The sequence below is a fragment of the Sinocyclocheilus rhinocerous genome, unplaced genomic scaffold, assembly GCF_001515625.1.
Source record: "Sinocyclocheilus rhinocerous isolate Xijiao unplaced genomic scaffold, SAMN03320098_v1.1 scaffold1606, whole genome shotgun sequence".
NCBI lineage: Eukaryota > Metazoa > Chordata > Actinopteri > Cypriniformes > Cyprinidae > Sinocyclocheilus > Sinocyclocheilus rhinocerous.
In genome coordinates this window covers 272848-290548 of record NW_015628313.1, presented here as the reverse complement: position 1 = coordinate 290548, position 17701 = coordinate 272848, and the positions used below count along the sequence as shown (strand labels likewise).

Here is a 17701-nt window from a genome sequence, read left to right as displayed (position 1 = left end):
TCAACTTTGTTCCTTTATTTAAAATCTTAGAGTGTATTAATTGAACCCAGTGTTAAAAAGTGTGATAAAAAGTACATTTACAAACCTCTCAGACTGTGAAAATGGAGCAGCACATATTAAGCCTGAATTACATTTCACAACATTTCTACAGAGAATAAGAGGAAGAGAGCAAAACAAGGGTGTCTTATTACCTCCCCAAGCCTCTTGACTACTTATTCAGGAACAAAGGCCCTGTGGAAGCAAGTACCCAAAACATTCATATGGTACATTACACACATTTATATTATGTTTTAGCTGTAGTGTTCTGTACTGTTATGCATTAAGAAACATGTCGTCCAACTAAAACACTTTAGCATTGTCATGATTGCACAGATGTTCTTATCTGCTGTCTGCTCTGCATGTGTGCATATGACTTATCTCTTCAGTCTTATAAAGTTCAACTGTGTAATTCAGTCATTATTTATTACTTGTTCCTGGTAGAGATTTATTTGGAATGCAGAAGGTTCACACAGAGGTTGAATTGGGGCTCTGTTTTTGTTGGAAACTATAGCATGAACTACAAACATTGATTACGTAACAGGGTTACATAATGGCTCCCAAACTGCTCATATGGCCCCTTGCTGCTGAGACCCACATTAACTCTCCCTTTCAGATAAACAGTACTCGTGCACTCTCTCACACACACCCTATTCACAACAGCCTGGCTAAATTAAGTTGGTTTACCTCAGAGGAATCGGCTGCCCATAGACTCAGCCATGATTTTATATTCTTTATATGAGTGCCTGGATTTTAAAAGCTGCTTGTTTTTGATTTGTTTACTGCTGCTGCTTATAGATTTCATCAGACATAAAAATCCAGCAAATTTTCCACCAGGACCCTGGCCGCTACCCATCCTAGGAAATGTCTTCACGGATGTTAACTATAAAACTGTGGACCAGGTGAGGGACTCATAAATTTATTACAACATTGACATAATAATGTAACATTAAGATATTGCTAATTTAATATATAATTTAACAATAATAATATATATATATTTTTTTTTATCAATTTTTTATTGTTTTGACATTGTTTAATATACAGAATAACACATTTTTATTTTTCCAGCTGATTGAGAAGTATGGGAACATCTTCAGTGTCAGAAATGGAAGTGATAAAATAGTGTATGTGTCCGGGTTTAAAATGGTGAAGGATGTTTTGATCTCTCAAGGGGAAACCTTCACTGACCGCCCTGTTTCACCTTTATTTGACACACTTTATAAAGGCAGAGGTAAGTCACTATACTTAATAATCTAACAATAGCAATAAGACGACCAATGTGTTAAAGAAAGGAAACACAAAATGTTTGTTTATAATACAGCTACTGTATATATGGAATTAAAGTAGCAGGATAATTGGTGATTATTATATATAGTTTTTTTGCAGATAAGCAAAGTGGTCTTGCTCAATAGGTGCAAATTATGGATGCTAATTATTTTGAGTGCAGAAAAACATCCTCTCTGATTGTACAGCCGGTCTAAACACAATTTTCTTCCATTGTCTTTGACGCTGACCCCTGACTGAGAAAGGATTGTCCTTTAACAATGGCTACTCATGGAGGAAACAACAGCAGTTTTCTATGAGTCACCTGAAAAACTTTGGAGAGGGGAGGAAGACTCTAGAAAAACATATTCAACGAGAGTGCTACTTCCTGTGTGGAGCATTTAAAGAAGAGCAGGGTAAGAACCCATCTACAGTTTTTTATTGAATCTTATTTTCCACGAGGAACCTTTAACATACATGGAACCCATGGATTCAAATGGACAAAGGGTCTTTTTATACTGCAAAACAGTTCTTTAGATTATTGAAATGTACTTGAACCTAATAAAAACAGTTCTTTTGAGAACTGTTCAGTGCAAGGTTCTTTGGGGAAGCCAAAATGGTTCTTCTAAGGCATCACCATGAAACCCCCCTTTTGGAACCTTTATTTTAAAGGTGCAATCACACTACAACGGTTTTACAAGCCTCTTGCATTTCAAATAACTTTTCTAAAGCGTCTTATACCAAAATATTCAGTAAATAAATATCATTCTGTCATTGTTTTTACCTTGTCACACAGGCTACACATTTAACCCTCTGGTCAAAATTAACAACGCAGTGGCCAATGTCATTGGTAGCCTGGTGTTCGGCCATTGATATGAGTATGACGATGTTGATTTCCAGAAGCGTCTACAAATGAGCGCAGAGTCAGTGTTTCTTACGGGATCTGTGTGGAACCAGGTAGTATCCATTGAAAATACAACTTCTTGATACGGTATTTATTTAAAAGAACACTTAAATCTTTCACATATTATAACACTTGTGTTTAGGGAAAAACTGTGTTGAAATATAGATGTACAAACATTGAAGCCCGAAGCACAGTATCACCATGGATATTACTCATCATTTTAACAAAGCTTTCATGTTTTATATCAACTTCAAATTTGGAAAATAACTAAAAAAGCTTTTATTTTTTTTTTTTTTTTTTTTTTTTTAGCTGTATGATGCCTTCCCAGGTATAATGAAATGGTTGCCAGGATCCCATCAGACAATAATCTCAAACTACTAAAAGTTAGCAAACTTCCTGAAAGAAAAGGCTGAGCAACACAGACAAGACTGGGACAGCAACAATCCCAGAGATTATATTGATGCCTATCTGACAGAAACAGAGAAGGTAAAACTCGGTAACATAATTTTAAGTTCAGCATCAATAATGTGATGTAAGGTGATGTACCCAAGTATGTTCCTGAATTAATTAATTAATTGCATTATTAAGTAAATTACTGCTACTTATTCATGTCCTTGTCATGTCCATGCTTAGAGAAAGAATGACACCAAGGCAGGGTTTAATTTTGGCAGTCTGGTGTGGTGCATGGTAGACTTGTTCGAGGGTGGAACTGAAACATCGACCAACACACTCCGATGGGCTCTGCTTTACATGATCAAGTACCCTGATATTCAAGGTATATACAATACTATTACTTAAATAACACTTTAATAACAGTAAAAATGGACAAAACAACTTTACTACTTATTGTGCATTGTTGTATCTCGACAATGTTCTCAAAATGTTTCCTAATCTAGAGAAGGTCCGAGCAGAGATTGATCAGGTGATTGGCTCCCGTCCACCTACTATGTCTGATAAGGCAAACATGCATTACACCAATGCTTTCATTCATGAGGTTCTCAGAAAAGCAAACCTTGTGCCTCTCAATATGGCTAGAACTGCGAGAAAGGACACAAATCTGGGAGGCTATTTTATACCAAAGGTAAAAGAAGAATATTGTGTTATTTTGAATGATTTAAACATTAAAACATTAATGTTTAAATTTTATTATAAGTTTAAAATAACACTCTATTATTATTATTATTTTAACCACTTCCTGTGCTGAACTAAGGGGACTGTGATAATCACTAATCTGACATCAGTGCTGTATGACAAACATGAATGGGAAACTCCAGACATCTTTAACCCTGGACACTTTCTAGACTCTGAAGGCCAGTTCTGCAGGAGAAATGCCTTCTTTTCCTTCTCAGCAGGTACAGTTCATCCACTGCTTATTTTTGCTGTACCTTAGTCAATTTTAAACCACAACTGTAAAACATATGACTGCAAAATATGTAATTCAACTGTGATCCATTGACAGGCAAAAGGCAGTGTCCAGGAGAGCACCTGGCTCATGTGGAGCTGTTCATCTTTCTCACCATTCTCCTGCAGAACTTCAGTTTCAGTCCTCCTCCTGGTGAGGAGCCCAGTCTGGAGAGCCAGGTGGGCTTCACACAAGCCCCTCTGCCATACAAGCTCTGCGCTCACCCGAGATGCTAAATCCTGCTGTTTGAGGATGCAATGTATGGGGTATAGCAAATTTTATGCAAGAAATATCACCCACAGCTTCCTTATGTTTACGGTTACACTTTGGGTCTTTTTTATATGCATATATAAATAATACAAATACAAAGTCATTTAAAGTGTACATTATGTCTAGGAATTCCAAATCCTTTTTTGTTTTAGTATTCTGCCATAATGTCCTACCATTACATAGATTATGATCTGTACAATCAAACAAACACAGGAAATGTGCTCTGGGCTTAAACACTTCCTGTCTACACAAGGAAAGAATTTGTTCTGTCTGAAAACAGAACAGTTGTTAGAATGTGGGATCCTTTAGCTCTGTATGCATTATTTCTTTCCCTCCTACAACATCTATTGATTATGCATAACTTTTTAAAAACATTATGAATATGTGCTTGCCAGCCTCTTATTACTTCTGTAGGGTGCCACACCTTCGATATACATGGTGACTAGGTGTTTTTCCCCCCTTCTTTGTGATTGCTTAGTATTTGTGTTATGTTAATATAATTATGTTAATTGTTATGTTTACTGTTTTTTTTTCCCGAACAAATAAATGTCAAATTAATGTTGTTTTTCTGTCGTTTTATTACTTACCTTTAACCTGTCTACCTGTATTGAAGAATTCATGTACAATCATGTATCTTTGTGATTTTGTTATTTTACATCTCATTTTCAAACCTAGACATGCAACCTTTCCCTGAGTGACCATTAGTGCACCGTATTGATTGATTTAAAAGCTATAAAACATGAATTCAATCTACACTCTCAGAAAAAAAGATACAAATGGGGTAGTACCTAATATACACTTTAGGTACTAATATGTACTTTTAAAGTGCTAATATGTATATTTAAGGTACTAATATGTACCATTAAGAGGTTTAATATACAAAAATATACCTTTTATCTTTTGTGCCTTTGGGTACTGCCCCAGTGACAGCTTTGTATGGAAAGTGTTTTGGACATATCAGGATCATGTGTTTTGCATTGACATCTTTTGTCACCTATTTACACTGCAAATCAAAGAGCAAATATAGCACTGAATGAATGTTTGAGAGTGGGGAGGATTCAATCATTAACACTATGGCAAAAGTCAAGCACGGTTAAAAATGAACCTGCAAGGCATAAACTCCAGTAGTCCACCTCACTGCTCGTCTCACTCATGCTGCAGAGAATAACTCAATCTGAGGAAGACTCCCCATTAAAATTAATGAACATATTAGCCGACATACATTTGACACACAAAAATCTCTCACATAACAAGAGTAATCTAATCCATCAAGATCTTGTAACTCTGAGTCCATTTTCTGTTAAAAAACATTACATCTATTGAGAGAAATATGAGGGGAGTGGCAGGCTGAATAGATACACTCTGCAAACCTCAAATTTTCCTTCTTCGCCTGTCATGGTGCTAACCTCAATTCTCGAGATTCTTCTTGATTTTAAAGGACTACTGCTCTTCGTAGTGGCATTTCTCTTGGTGGCAGACTATGTGAAGAACAGAAACCCACCGAATTACCCACTCGGCCCTTTCTCTCTTCCGCTCCTAGGAAATGTCTTCAACATTGACTCGAAGGAGCCGCATATATATCTGACAAAGGTGAGCAGACAATATTGACACTTCTGGGTTGATAGGACAGGACAGTGTTTATTAAAATGTAAGAAAAAACAAACATTTAAAAAATATTGAGATAGATTACATGATAGTGTATATCAGTTTATCACGATATATATTTATGTATATCAGTTGCAGTTTGCTGACCAAAAAATATGTATGAACCCAATGATTTGCATTAGCTCCAGTCACATGCTTCAAGCTTCTGAAATGTTGTTGTCCTCACAGCTAGGCCATGCCTACAACAATATATTCAGTCTGCGATTAGGAAGAGACAAAGTGGTCTTCATCACTGGTTATAAACTGGTGAAGGAGGCCCTGGTGACTCAAGCTGAAAACTTTGTGGATCGTCCCTACAGTCCAGTGCAATGGCGAGTCTACTCGGGCAATGGTAGGTCAAATGGTTATGACCATGAAGCATTGTTTATTGTGAATCCGGAGAACCAAACCCCCCTTATTAACAAAACAAACATTCCTTTAAATTGTGAAACCTAAATAGTTACATCATTTGGATCTGTTATTTATTTCTAAAATAAATATTTAAAAAAGTATTTTTAACCGTCCCAAACTGTTTAGACGTGTCCTAAAGCTTGGTAAAAGGGTTGCAAAAAAAATGACATACAATGAATAGAAAATAACACAGCTCATATAATATTTAGATCAACCTGCAGGAGCTGACGATCATCATCTTCTGAAGTTTACATACATACTTTCACTGATTATTTGTTGGGAAAAAAGTTTCAGGTCCTAAACTTTCAGTATCCTAACACATAACACTACATAATTCATGTCCGGGCAGCTGGACTCTTCTTCAGTAATGGTGAAATGTGGAAGAAGCAACGACGTTTTGCTCTGTCAACACTGAGGAACTTTGGGTTGGGAAAGAAAACAATGGAGCTGGCCATCTGTGAAGGGAGCCGCTTCTTGCTAGATGAGATTGACAAACAGAAAGGTACACAATACTTTGCATGTATCAGAATCAATTTAAGGTAAATAACAGGACTCATTACGTTTTTTTGTCCTTCTCAGGAGCTGTTTTTGACCCAACAATCCTGTTCAATAAGGCTGTTTCCAATATCATCTGTCAAATGGTGTTCGGCCAGAGATTTGATTATGCAAACCACCAATTCAGGACAATGCTAAAATACATATATAAAAGCATTCAATTAGAGGGGTCCATTTGGGGACAGGTAAATAAATGATTTTTCTTTCTGATAATTGTCCTTTATGTAATATAGTTAGTCAGTTGGCTCGGAGCTACTTTATTATTTTGAATAAACACTGGGAAAGTATTCATTTTAGGATAAAGTGACCACAAAGGCCTTAAACAACAAGACTGTCTTAGTGAAATAAATAACCGAATAAATAATTTTAAAGGAATAGTTCACCCCAAAAATGAAAATGTGCTCACCCTCAGGCCACGATGAGTTTGTTTCTTCATCAGAACAGATTTGGAGAAATTTAGCATTATATTATCATGTGCTCCCCAATGGCTCCTCTGCAGTGAATGGGTGCCGTTAGAAGGATCCATTGGTGAGCAACTGATACCTAGTTTCAAAAGTCTGTTCTGAAGAAGAAACAAACTCATCTACATCTTGGATGACCTGAGGTTGGGTAAATCCTGAGCCAATTTTCATTTTCAGGTGAGCTATTCCTTCAAATATCTCTTCATAATTAATTCTGGTCATGCAGCACTAGTACAGACACATGAGTAAATAAAAATGTTTTTCTTTCAGCTCTATGAAGCATTTCCAGCCATTATGAAGCATCTTCCTGGTCCACACAATTACATGTTCAGTAATTTAATAAAGTAAATTATTGCAAGCCTTCGTTAAAGAGGTTGTTGTCAAACACAAGGCCTAACTGGATCCCTCAGAGCCTCGGGTAATACAACTATTAAAATGACAGGAGAACTACAAACTAGCCTCTTTAACTTGCATGTATTTGTAGGAACACAGCAACTTATTTTACTTCTTCCATCCCTGACCAGAAGCCACATGAAACAGCAGATGGTTTTGATGAAGAGAACATCGTTCCATGTGTTCTAGACCTGTTTCTGGCCGGGACCGAAACTACTTGCACCGCATTATGTTGGGGTCTCATATACCTCATCACTTACCCAGAAGTACAAGGTGAAAAATACATTCTTTAAAGAATCTATGCATACAAGTAGTAACTCATACGTAACTGATATTTGAATATATGGAGTTAATTTGTAGAAAAAGTTCAGGAGGAGATAGACGACAAGGCTAACATGCCCTACACTGAGAGGCTGTCATCCATGAGATCCTGAGATTCTGAGAAATTGTACCAATGAATGGCTTGCGGGTGACTGACAAAGACACAACCCTTGGAGAGTGCTTCATCCCAAAAGGTGAGTGATACTCGGTTAATTTATTCAGCTAACATTACATACAGAAATATTTTCCTATTGTAAAAATTATATCACTTCCAAAAGTTATTAATTTATCTGATTGACAAAAATGGTTCCCTTTGAAAGGGGATCAATGGTGCAATTTGTCACAATATGAAGTCTAACTCTTCCTATTTTATTGTTTCAACCAGGGTACAGCAACTTTACCCATACTGCACTCTGTTCTCTTTGATGAGAATGAATGGGAGACACCCTACAAGTTCAATCCTGGGCACTTTTTAGACAAAGAGGGCAAGTTTGTGAGGCGGGACGCATTCATGCCCTTTTCTGCAGGTAAAGTGAAAACAGAAATACAAAAAGAGACTTTATTATAAATTATTTACACTACCGTTCAAAAGTTTGGGGTCAGTAAGATTTTTTTATTTAAAAAAAAAAACGTTTATTCAGCAAGAATGCCTTAAATTGATCGACAGTAAAGATTTTTATAAAGTTCTATTTAAAATAAACACAATTCTATTCATCAAAGAATCCTAAAAAAATGTTTCAGTTTCCACAAAAATATTAAGCAGCACAATTGTTTTCAACACTGATAACAACAAGAAATGTTTCTTGAGCGCCAAATCATTATATTAGAATATCTTCTGAAGGATCATGTGACACTGAATCCTTAAATTCTTAATGATTAAATTCTAATAATATTTCACAATATTACTGTTTTTACTGTATTTTTTATCAAACAAATGCAGCATTGGTGAGCATAAGACTTTTATCAAAATAAATAAATGCTTATTTACAATAAACTCTCCCCACTCTGTCTCTCTCACAGGAAAGAGGGTCTGTTTGGGGGAGCAGCTCGCGAGAATGGAACTCTTCCTTTTCTTTGTCAGTTTGTTCAGAAAATGTCGATTTTCAGCAGCAGAGGGTGAGAAACTCAATCTTGATGGAGTGATAGGAGTAACGCGCACCCCCGGGCCCCTTCAAGATCCATGCAATGGCACGCTGAGCAAATCATACTCACTATGGGAATTCTATTATACCAATAAATCAACAATATTATAAACAATTATAATATATAATACACATTTCAATGAATATGACAATGTATCTGTTTAACATCTCTAAGAAAACAGATCAGTGGAGATTATGGCCTTTCTTTTGCAGACTCTGTAAAAGTAAAAGTTCAGTATAGTTCTTGTTTAATGGGTGTGAGAGAATACATCTTTAGTTCCCATTAATCAAACATGCATAAACCTGCTTAGTAATGCCTAGTCTGCAAAAACGAATAAAGTGTTGGATGAACATTGCCCTAGAAAAAAACAAATAGAGAAAAGGTCATTGCAACAAGTTAAACATTATGGAATGGAATCATCTACCTGTTGGCACTGATTTCAGATTGTGGGGTCAGGGGATTAAGTTTTTTAAGATGACAGATAATGCATAGCGAAAGATATTAGTCAGAAAACATAAGCAAGGTTTTGCCATGATAATAAACAATGTTGAAATCCATAGTCACGTCACAATATGTTTGTGTTGATTTTTTTTGTGCCCTCTCAAGGCTGAGGAAATATTGCCTCATCCATTTGTATTGGCTCTATTTCAGATCATTAAAAACAAGCACTTTAGTGTGTATTCTTGTGAAGGCAAATGCCACCAGTACATAATATAAAAAGATTTTTTTTAAATATAATTTTTATTGAAATTAAATTAATTCTGAGAGCTCTAAAAGTTCAGCACCACTAGTGACACGACTGCAAAAATGAGGAAATATTTAAATTAGTCGCCATCTAGTGGTGAGACTTGAGTAAAGACTTCAACGTTGGGATCATTAACACGCAAGGCAGTAGGATTGCGAAACTGTGTTTATTCATCACAAGTAAATGAAGGCTGCAAGTGCTCTTTAAATCCAAATCCAAATATTACTCTAATACCATATTAATCCAATCTTATTATTTATCATCTCACACAAACAATGACAGTGCTCATAAAATTGAGTACACAAATTTAAGAGTTCTTCCTTGGAACACACCATACATAAATATTAGCATTTCAAAAAACATTAGCATTTATCCATCACAGGCCAAAAAGCCTAGTAGAATAAAACACCGGAAAAGACAAATCAGAACCGTAATGATTAACCTTACTATTTAAAACAGAATTACTATTATCTCCCAACACAAACAGAGTGTTTTATTCTAAACGCAACATCTAGTCTATTAACACACAGCTCAGTCAGGTCAGCCTAAGCAGGGGCAGATTTTCACAATACAGCAAAAGCCATTTCACAATGCAGCTGTTTCACAAGTCAGGCATATATTTTTAATGAGTGGCGTACAACACATTCAAAGCCGTCACAGCAGTTTCCTATGGCCTGCTATAATGCTGTGCTGGTGTTCAAATCCTGATACTTGAGGTCTTTACACAGACAGGAAACATTAAGTGGATAAAAAAAGGCCCTTCATCTTGTTAAAAGAACATGCAAGAGTCCGATCACAGTCAACTAAATATAAAATACCATAACCGGCTGAATGAAGTACCTGGATTCAGATTTAATCAATTAGAGTGATTAAATGCATGTCTTTTTTAATGTTGTTTGAGAAAGTCATTGTAATAGGAACAAACTAAGAAATCTGGTGTCCAGCACCAAATACATCATCATCCTGATCTACATATTTTGATTGGTTAGGCCAAAATGCGTAGTCTGCATATACTTTCAATGTTTTATAAGACATACCTGCATGATTACAAATATATTCCATGGCTGCATAGTGGATAGTTGGAAGTCATTTCTAGCAAAAGCATGCATGCTACCATTACTGGACGCATTGGATGCATTTGTTTCTGCACAATCTGAGTAAGCCTGACAAGGATGGACCTGTGACCTTTAGTATGGATGCTGGTTCAGAAATGACCCTGCTGCAGACTGTTACAGGTGCTTGTTTAGTACTGAAAGTGAAAAGGACTGCTACTGTATGTCATAGTGTGCTGATTGAGTAACTTTCATCAGAGTTCAGCCCCTTATGTACATTATTATACATGTGTAACCGTAGAGAGTGAGCACATGGGGACACGCTAATGTTCATCATGGCATGCTTGTCCCCTTGTTTAGAAGTGTACTTAAGGTCACTTGAGTGTACGTGGGAGGGGAAGGAGGAGAAGAGCAGGAAGTTGGGGAGGTACTCAGGACAAGGTTACTTGGAAGAAGGGGCAGGCATGTTGACTGACATGGTGCGCCGGGCGTTGGTCACTTGACGTTGCTGAGCCAGGAAGGACTGGCCGGGCGGCAATATAGAGTTGGATCGCCCGCTAAGCCGTGACTCGATTGCCATCTTCTGGAAATTCAAACTCTGTACGTTTTGCACAATATGACAAAAAAAATAAAAAAAAATAAAATATTGTGAACACAAAGCAAATCACTGTTGATTTTTCAACAAGGTGACAATTAAGAAAACAATAAAATGCTTAAAGTTTTTTCTTTGAAACTTTACAGAGTATACAAGCTACACAACTAATTCAGTTTTAACAATCAGATAATAGGAACATTTTATTCTTTTTTCTATTTAAATAAATATTACAGCATTCTCTATTGACTAAAAATAAATAGCTTGCAGCATCTTTAATTGACATAATTAAATAACAAAATTACAGCATCAATAATTGACAGATAAATAAATAAATACCATATTTAATTGATGACTAAATGCAGCATCTTTAACTGACAAAAAAATGCAGCATCTTTAACTGGAATAAACAAATAAGTAAATAGCTTGCAGAATCTTTAACAAATAAATAGCTTACAGAATCTTTAATTAAACTAAATAAATAACAGCATCTTGAATTGACACCATGCACTATAAGCTATAAGCGTGTCATCATACCTTATTATACCAAGCAGTCACAATTAACTTCTCCTCATATTCCCTCAGTTTGGCCTGCTCACACTCCCGCTGAGTAAAGAAGGGAGGATGAGAACGGACAGGAGTTAAAAGAGAAAGAAACAACAAAAAGAATGAAATTGCGAGTCAGAAAGTAAGTCTGAAATTGCTAGATGTAAATAACATGTAAAACAGAGAAGAGATGGCTGCTTTACCTCCAGAGCAATGATCCTCTTCTCTTTCTCAGAGAGCTGCGCTTTCAGTGACTGAATTTCTGCTGAGGCTGGGTTTAGCTTGGGATCCAGAGCTCGAATCACCTTAGAAACGCACAATATGTATTATCATTGGAATATATGGGTAATAACTCTCTGATATAACAGAGCTTGTAAAAGAGCTTTAAATTATGCAAGAACGCATATATTGGCTGATTAAACCTGTAGTTACCTGACGTGCAGAATATGACAGACTACATACAATTTTGATCAGTTCCTCCTAATTTTACATGATTCGGTAACATGAAAATATCAAGGACTTTGAAATGGCTACAAAATTGTAACACAGACCAGAGCATAAGACAGTCAGTGGCAAAATAGGCTATGTATTTCAGAGCTGAAGTTAATGTAAGTACATCACGTGCTTTCTCCAGGTACATCTTGTATCGTTCCTCCATCGCCCTCATGTCCTCATCTTTCTTCTTCAGCGCTGCCATCAGCTCATCCATCTTCACACCTGAAAGTGACATTTATCTTTAAAACTGAGAGGAACTTTAAAGATTATTTGTTTGACTCAAAGAGGATCATAACATCACTCTAGATCATGGACATCACAGTTTACAGTTTGACACAAAGTTGATGGTTTGAGTGGGTGAGTGTGATTCAGTTTTTGTCTATGAGGTCATGAAAAGCATAAAGCAATGTGGGGTGAAAAATCAGGTTAGGTCAAAATTTAGAGGCTAACTGGTTTGAGTAGCGTCTGGCTGAAGGTCCTCCAACAGCTCTTTCTTCTTCATGATTTCATCTTGTGCCTTATTCAGTTGCACCCTGGGGAAAAAAAAACATAAGGACCATCCATTTCAGAAAGTGCATAAGATGCTCAAACATAGCTAAAACAACAAAGAAAACAAATTTGATTAAATGTCTAAACTTACATATGAGCATCCAGCTTCCTCTTCAGATGAGACTGTATGAAAGGAAACAAGCAATGTGACTTTTTAATGAAAAGTATCACTATCACTATCAGGATCATCACTTTCAGATAGAAATCAAAGACCAGATCATTTAGCAAGTAATTGTTCATGCAGCACTGACCAAAAATGTGCAAAAACAGCACCACCAAGTGGCTCAAACACACACTTACATCTTCAGGTTTGGCTCCTTGTGTCTGCAAGGCCTTCTGCAGATCCTCTACCTGCTGCTGGAGCTCACTAATTCTTTCTCTGTTTAACCTTAATACACATAAAACAACACAACACATTCTCACACAGGCATGTTTATATGTAGAAAAGCTACTGCACAGTACGGTCAGTTTATATTTGATGTATTATGTCAATCTGTACCTGTTCTCAGTGTCCAGTTGGCTGCGTCCGCGCCGGGCCTCCTCCAGCTGCTCCTGCAGCTCAGTTATGCGCTCGTTCTCTGACTCCTCCTGCTGCAGCCGCAACATCTTGTTCTCATGCTGCAGACGGATGAACTTCTCCCTGGAGAAGCAGACATATACAATCAACATAAACAAATACATAGGTGTCCTACAATGGTAACTAAGATTTTTCATGCATTAAAGATGTGAATCACAAAGGCATTAGGTCCAGAATGGCATGCTACTGTACTATACTAGTCTTGCTATTGACCTTCTGTTTCCAGTGTGATATTACAACAGTAGTAATGACAACCATTTTAACAACTCGTTCTTCACTCATTGTTTGATCAGACTACCAAATATGAAGACATTTCTGCACAAAATTAATTCCAACTTTCCATTCAAAGAATCTTAAAACTGTTTTCAATATTGATGATAATAAGAAATGTTTCTTGAGCACCAGATCAGCATAACAGAATGATTTATGAAGGATCATGTGACACTGAAGACTGAAAAATGAATGTTAAAAAAAATCAACTTTACCCTTACAGGAATAAATGACATTTTGAAATATATTAAATTAGAAAAAAACTCTTATATATATCATACCTGTACTCAATGGGCAACATCTCAGCTGCCAGGTTATCATGGCTTGGACTTCCTGTTTGATACTTTCCTGTGAAGTGTGAAATATGCACAAGTTCAAGTTTCATACCATCTTCAAAACTACATTTTCAGTTTGTGTTTACTGAGCTGCGAAGTGACCCAGATAGATCACTTGAGCTGGGTTCAAGGCTGCACTGTGGTCGGAATATAAATGTAACAGGCTGTACTGCCTCTGAACTATCAGATTTGCTTGAATTTAAATTGGCTATGCCAAACAAACCACAGGAGCGGAGGAACTGTTATCGCACTCAGCAGAACCTACCTGCACTGATTCATGTCTGTGAGTAACATTCTTCATTCAAATGCAATCTTTTGCTACCGGCATATTGCAACATCTCCAGGTGTGGGATCTGCAAACATACCTGCTTGTAATAGCTGGTCCTGTTGGGCCTGTGTGCATCGCAGATCTTCATTAATCTCTCTGAGAGTGTCCCGCTCAATGCTGATCCTCTGATGAATCATACAGAAACACAATTATCCCAAGGTTTTGGCATGTGTATGAGTAATTGCAGGTGAATGTGCCTGTCTACCTCTTTCTCCTTTAGTAAAGCATCATATTTCTCCTGAAATTTCTTCATCTCGAACGCCAGGTTATCAGCCCTACGGGACTCATCAGACAGTTTCCTGTGGAGCTCCTGACCCTGCAGTTCCAAAAACAATGTAATGGTTATCTTTTGATTTCAAGCTTAAAGTTGTGTGTATGCTCTATAATACTCAAATATGATTGTGGTCACCATTTTTACACCACTGTTCAAAACATTTTCATTTTTTCATGTTTTTGAAAGTTTTGAAAGTCTCTTACACTCACCAAGGCTGCATTTATTTGATCAAAAATAGCAAAAACAGGAATATTGGTGAAATATTATTACAATTTAAAATAATTGTTTTCTATTATAATATATTTATTCCCGTGATGGCAAAACTGAATTTTCAGCAGCCAGTCTTTGATCAATTTAATGCATGCCTGTTGAATAAACGTATCGATTTCTTAAAAAAAACAACAACAACAACTGAACGGTAGTGTGATGACAAAAAAAAACAAAAAAACATCTTTCTCATAATTCTTAAAAATAAAAACTGCTAGCATGTTTATACCTGTCTCTTGTATGTCTCTAATTGAGTTCTTGCAGCATTAGCCTTGCGTAGCTCCTCTTCAAGGCTGACTGTGTTATGCATATAGCTCATATTCTTCTCCTCCAGAACTTTCACTTGTCGTCTGAGGTCACTTAGATCTTCTAACTTCTTCCTGTACGTCTCAACAGAGGCCTCTAGCTTGACTGCCCGGTCAGAGCAGCTCCTAAACAAACACAAATTAATCATAAAGACTTCCCAAAACACTCAAAGTGGATAATGGCAAAAACTACTTGTTAAAATATGTATGACCTAGCACACACCTTAATATATCTAATTCATCTTTAAGCGATCGCGACTCCTCGGCCAGGCTGGTCAGTTCATCATTACGATGCTGAAGCTCCACTAGTTGTTTCTCCAGCTCTTCACAGTGGATGCGGTAATCATCTTTAGCTGTCTCGAGTCTGGTTATTACACACACATTCATTATTTACACTGCATGCTATTTCAAATAGAGAAATTCTACCCAAGCTTGGTTCACCATTTTCAATGCTTGTCTACTTATGCATCCACAACAATATTCAGAACATCAGCAGGTTAATATCAAGCAAGTTGCAGACAATATTTGACCAGTTAGTTTGGATATGTGAGAATGTGGGATCTGTAGTCAGATGAAGCTGTACCTGAAGTTCTCCTCCTGAAGCTGCTCTAGCTGTAGTTGTAGTTGGCTGTGCTTCCTCCCTGATGGAGTGCTGGGGTTATCAAAAGTATCAAGCTGACTGGATCGATCAGTCAAGACGTCATTTTCTGCCAGGAGGCTGTTCCTTTCCTCCTGTAGCAGTGTCACCTGTTCAAAGGGCAAAAGGTCAAACATCAGGGCTTTCTGGAAAGCCTGATGTTTATTGTGTCAAGGCATGTATGACCTACATACAACATATGGCATATTTGAACATAGAATTTGTATGTAGAGTTGTACCGTACGATGTACACTGCCGTTCAAATGTTTGGGGTCAGTAAGATCTTTTAATGTTTTTGAAAGAAGTATCTTATGCCCACCAAAGCTGCATTTATTTGATCAAAAATACAGTAAGAATTCTTACAACTTAAAATGAATGTTTTCTATTTTAATATATTTTAAAATGTAATTTATTTCTTTGATGGCAAAGCTGTATTTTCAACAGCCATTAATCCAGCCTTCACGTCACATGATCATTCAGAAACCATTTGAATATGCGGAGAAACACTTCTTAATATTACATTAATATTTTTTTGTGGAAAATGGGATACATTTTTACATTATAAATGTATTTACTGTCACTTTTGATCAATTTAATGCATCCTTGCTGAATAAAATAATTACTTTTAAAAAAAATCTTACTGACCTCAAACTTTTGAATGGTAGTGTATATATAGAGCATGACGTAAAGATTTTTTTAATTTTTTGAATTAAAAGAGATTACAACTAGATTTGCATTTAAAAAAACATTGTGCTGCCCAACTACTTACCACAAAAGGAAATAAACCAGCTAACAAAAATAAAAAACACTTTCAAAACTAAATATTAAATAATTTATCCATTACAATTGTGTATATGAATACATAAACTCCAAATTTATTCAGTTTTACATTTATTTGCTAATTAAGTCAAACAAATCCACTGTTCATGTTAAGCATGTTAAACCTCTCACACCCCATCAGCAAATGGATTTTATTCTTGTTTTAGAGTGCGTGCCAATATATAACCCAGTAATTTCAGCACTGAACCCATGAGCTCTTTTTGCCACACAAAACCCCCAGATAAGACCAGTTTTTCAGTGGTTAGATTGGTTAGTGGCAACGCAGTGTTTTAGTTTTAGTTAGGCTAGGTTATCATGCATTTGTTTAGACTTACCTCTCATAGGTCATGGATACTTTTACAACTCAATCTGTCAAGAATCAGCAACACATGAATTTCTAACCCATTTGTGTGCACAGGAAAATTAACACCTTTAAATGTACTATATTTACCACAATTTCCAAAAGGGAAATATATACCTAAATATTTAATGAAATACTGTACATGACAAATTACTTCACCTCTTTGTAAAGCTAAAAACACATCAGCCTCTGCAGAGACAAACAAAAAATACTTGCACTCAAAGGCAAAATCTGTTCATCCATGAAGGTGAATGAACAGAACAGCAGAAATCAGAAATGCTGTTCACTGAGCTGACACTTACAGTCTGCAAACATAGCCACTAAAACAAATACTGTCTCTGGATTTCTTTGACCAATGCCCTTATGTAGGCAGCTTGTAAATATTTCTGCACCTGTATATATTCATATCTAAATCAAGGAATAATAATAACTATTAATGTGCTATTTTGGAATCTATGCATGAACCATTTTTGTCACAATCTTACTTAAAGGTGACATATCATGAAAATCTGACTTTTCCAGGTTTTAAGTGCTATAATCAGGTCCCCGGTGCATCTACCAACCAAGGAAACGTGAAAAATATTAACCCAGTAACTTTGTTTTGGGAAGCCTTTTTCTGCAAGCCTCTGAAAAAACGAGCACGTCTGATTTCGCTCCCCTAGTGACATTGCAAATAATAATATTACCGCCCCTTAATCTGTAAATTTCCACCCACGTCGCTGTCATTTTGATTTCGCAGGCCA

At 36.5% G+C, this 17701-nt stretch overlaps 2 protein-coding genes and 1 pseudogene across 2 annotated transcripts in view; 2 read left to right on the top strand and 1 right to left on the bottom strand.

Annotated features, from left to right (window-relative positions):
* Window positions 1-676: 676 nt before the first annotated feature.
* On the top strand, window positions 677-4351 carry LOC107737301 (cytochrome P450 2J2). Its single transcript, XM_074560167.1, is given in 9 exon segments — window positions 677-938; window positions 1108-1270; window positions 1569-1718; window positions 2099-2259; window positions 2516-2692; window positions 2840-2981; window positions 3103-3287; window positions 3417-3558; window positions 3666-4351. Coding segments are annotated over 9 exon segments (1482 nt in total). The 5' UTR covers window positions 677-755; the 3' UTR covers window positions 3845-4351.
* Window positions 4352-5273: 922 nt separating this feature from the next.
* LOC107737303 (cytochrome P450 2J2-like) lies at window positions 5274-8860 on the top strand (annotated as a pseudogene).
* Window positions 8861-9710: 850 nt separating this feature from the next.
* The window catches only part of hook1 (hook microtubule-tethering protein 1), a 12317-nt gene continuing 4326 nt past the window's right edge, over window positions 9711-17701 (bottom strand). Inside the window, exons 9-22 of the mRNA XM_016548765.1 lie at window positions 15725-15888; window positions 15365-15505; window positions 15066-15267; window positions 14501-14611; window positions 14333-14420; window positions 13914-13980; window positions 13285-13425; window positions 13086-13173; window positions 12877-12908; window positions 12687-12769; window positions 12358-12458; window positions 11945-12046; window positions 11733-11801; window positions 9711-11201 (exon numbers count right to left, since the gene is read on the bottom strand). Coding sequence (XP_016404251.1) covers window positions 11046-11201; window positions 11733-11801; window positions 11945-12046; window positions 12358-12458; window positions 12687-12769; window positions 12877-12908; window positions 13086-13173; window positions 13285-13425; window positions 13914-13980; window positions 14333-14420; window positions 14501-14611; window positions 15066-15267; window positions 15365-15505; window positions 15725-15888 — 1545 coding nt within the window. The 3' untranslated portion in view covers window positions 9711-11045. The remainder of the gene's footprint in view (window positions 11202-11732; window positions 11802-11944; window positions 12047-12357; window positions 12459-12686; window positions 12770-12876; window positions 12909-13085; window positions 13174-13284; window positions 13426-13913; window positions 13981-14332; window positions 14421-14500; window positions 14612-15065; window positions 15268-15364; window positions 15506-15724; window positions 15889-17701) is intronic.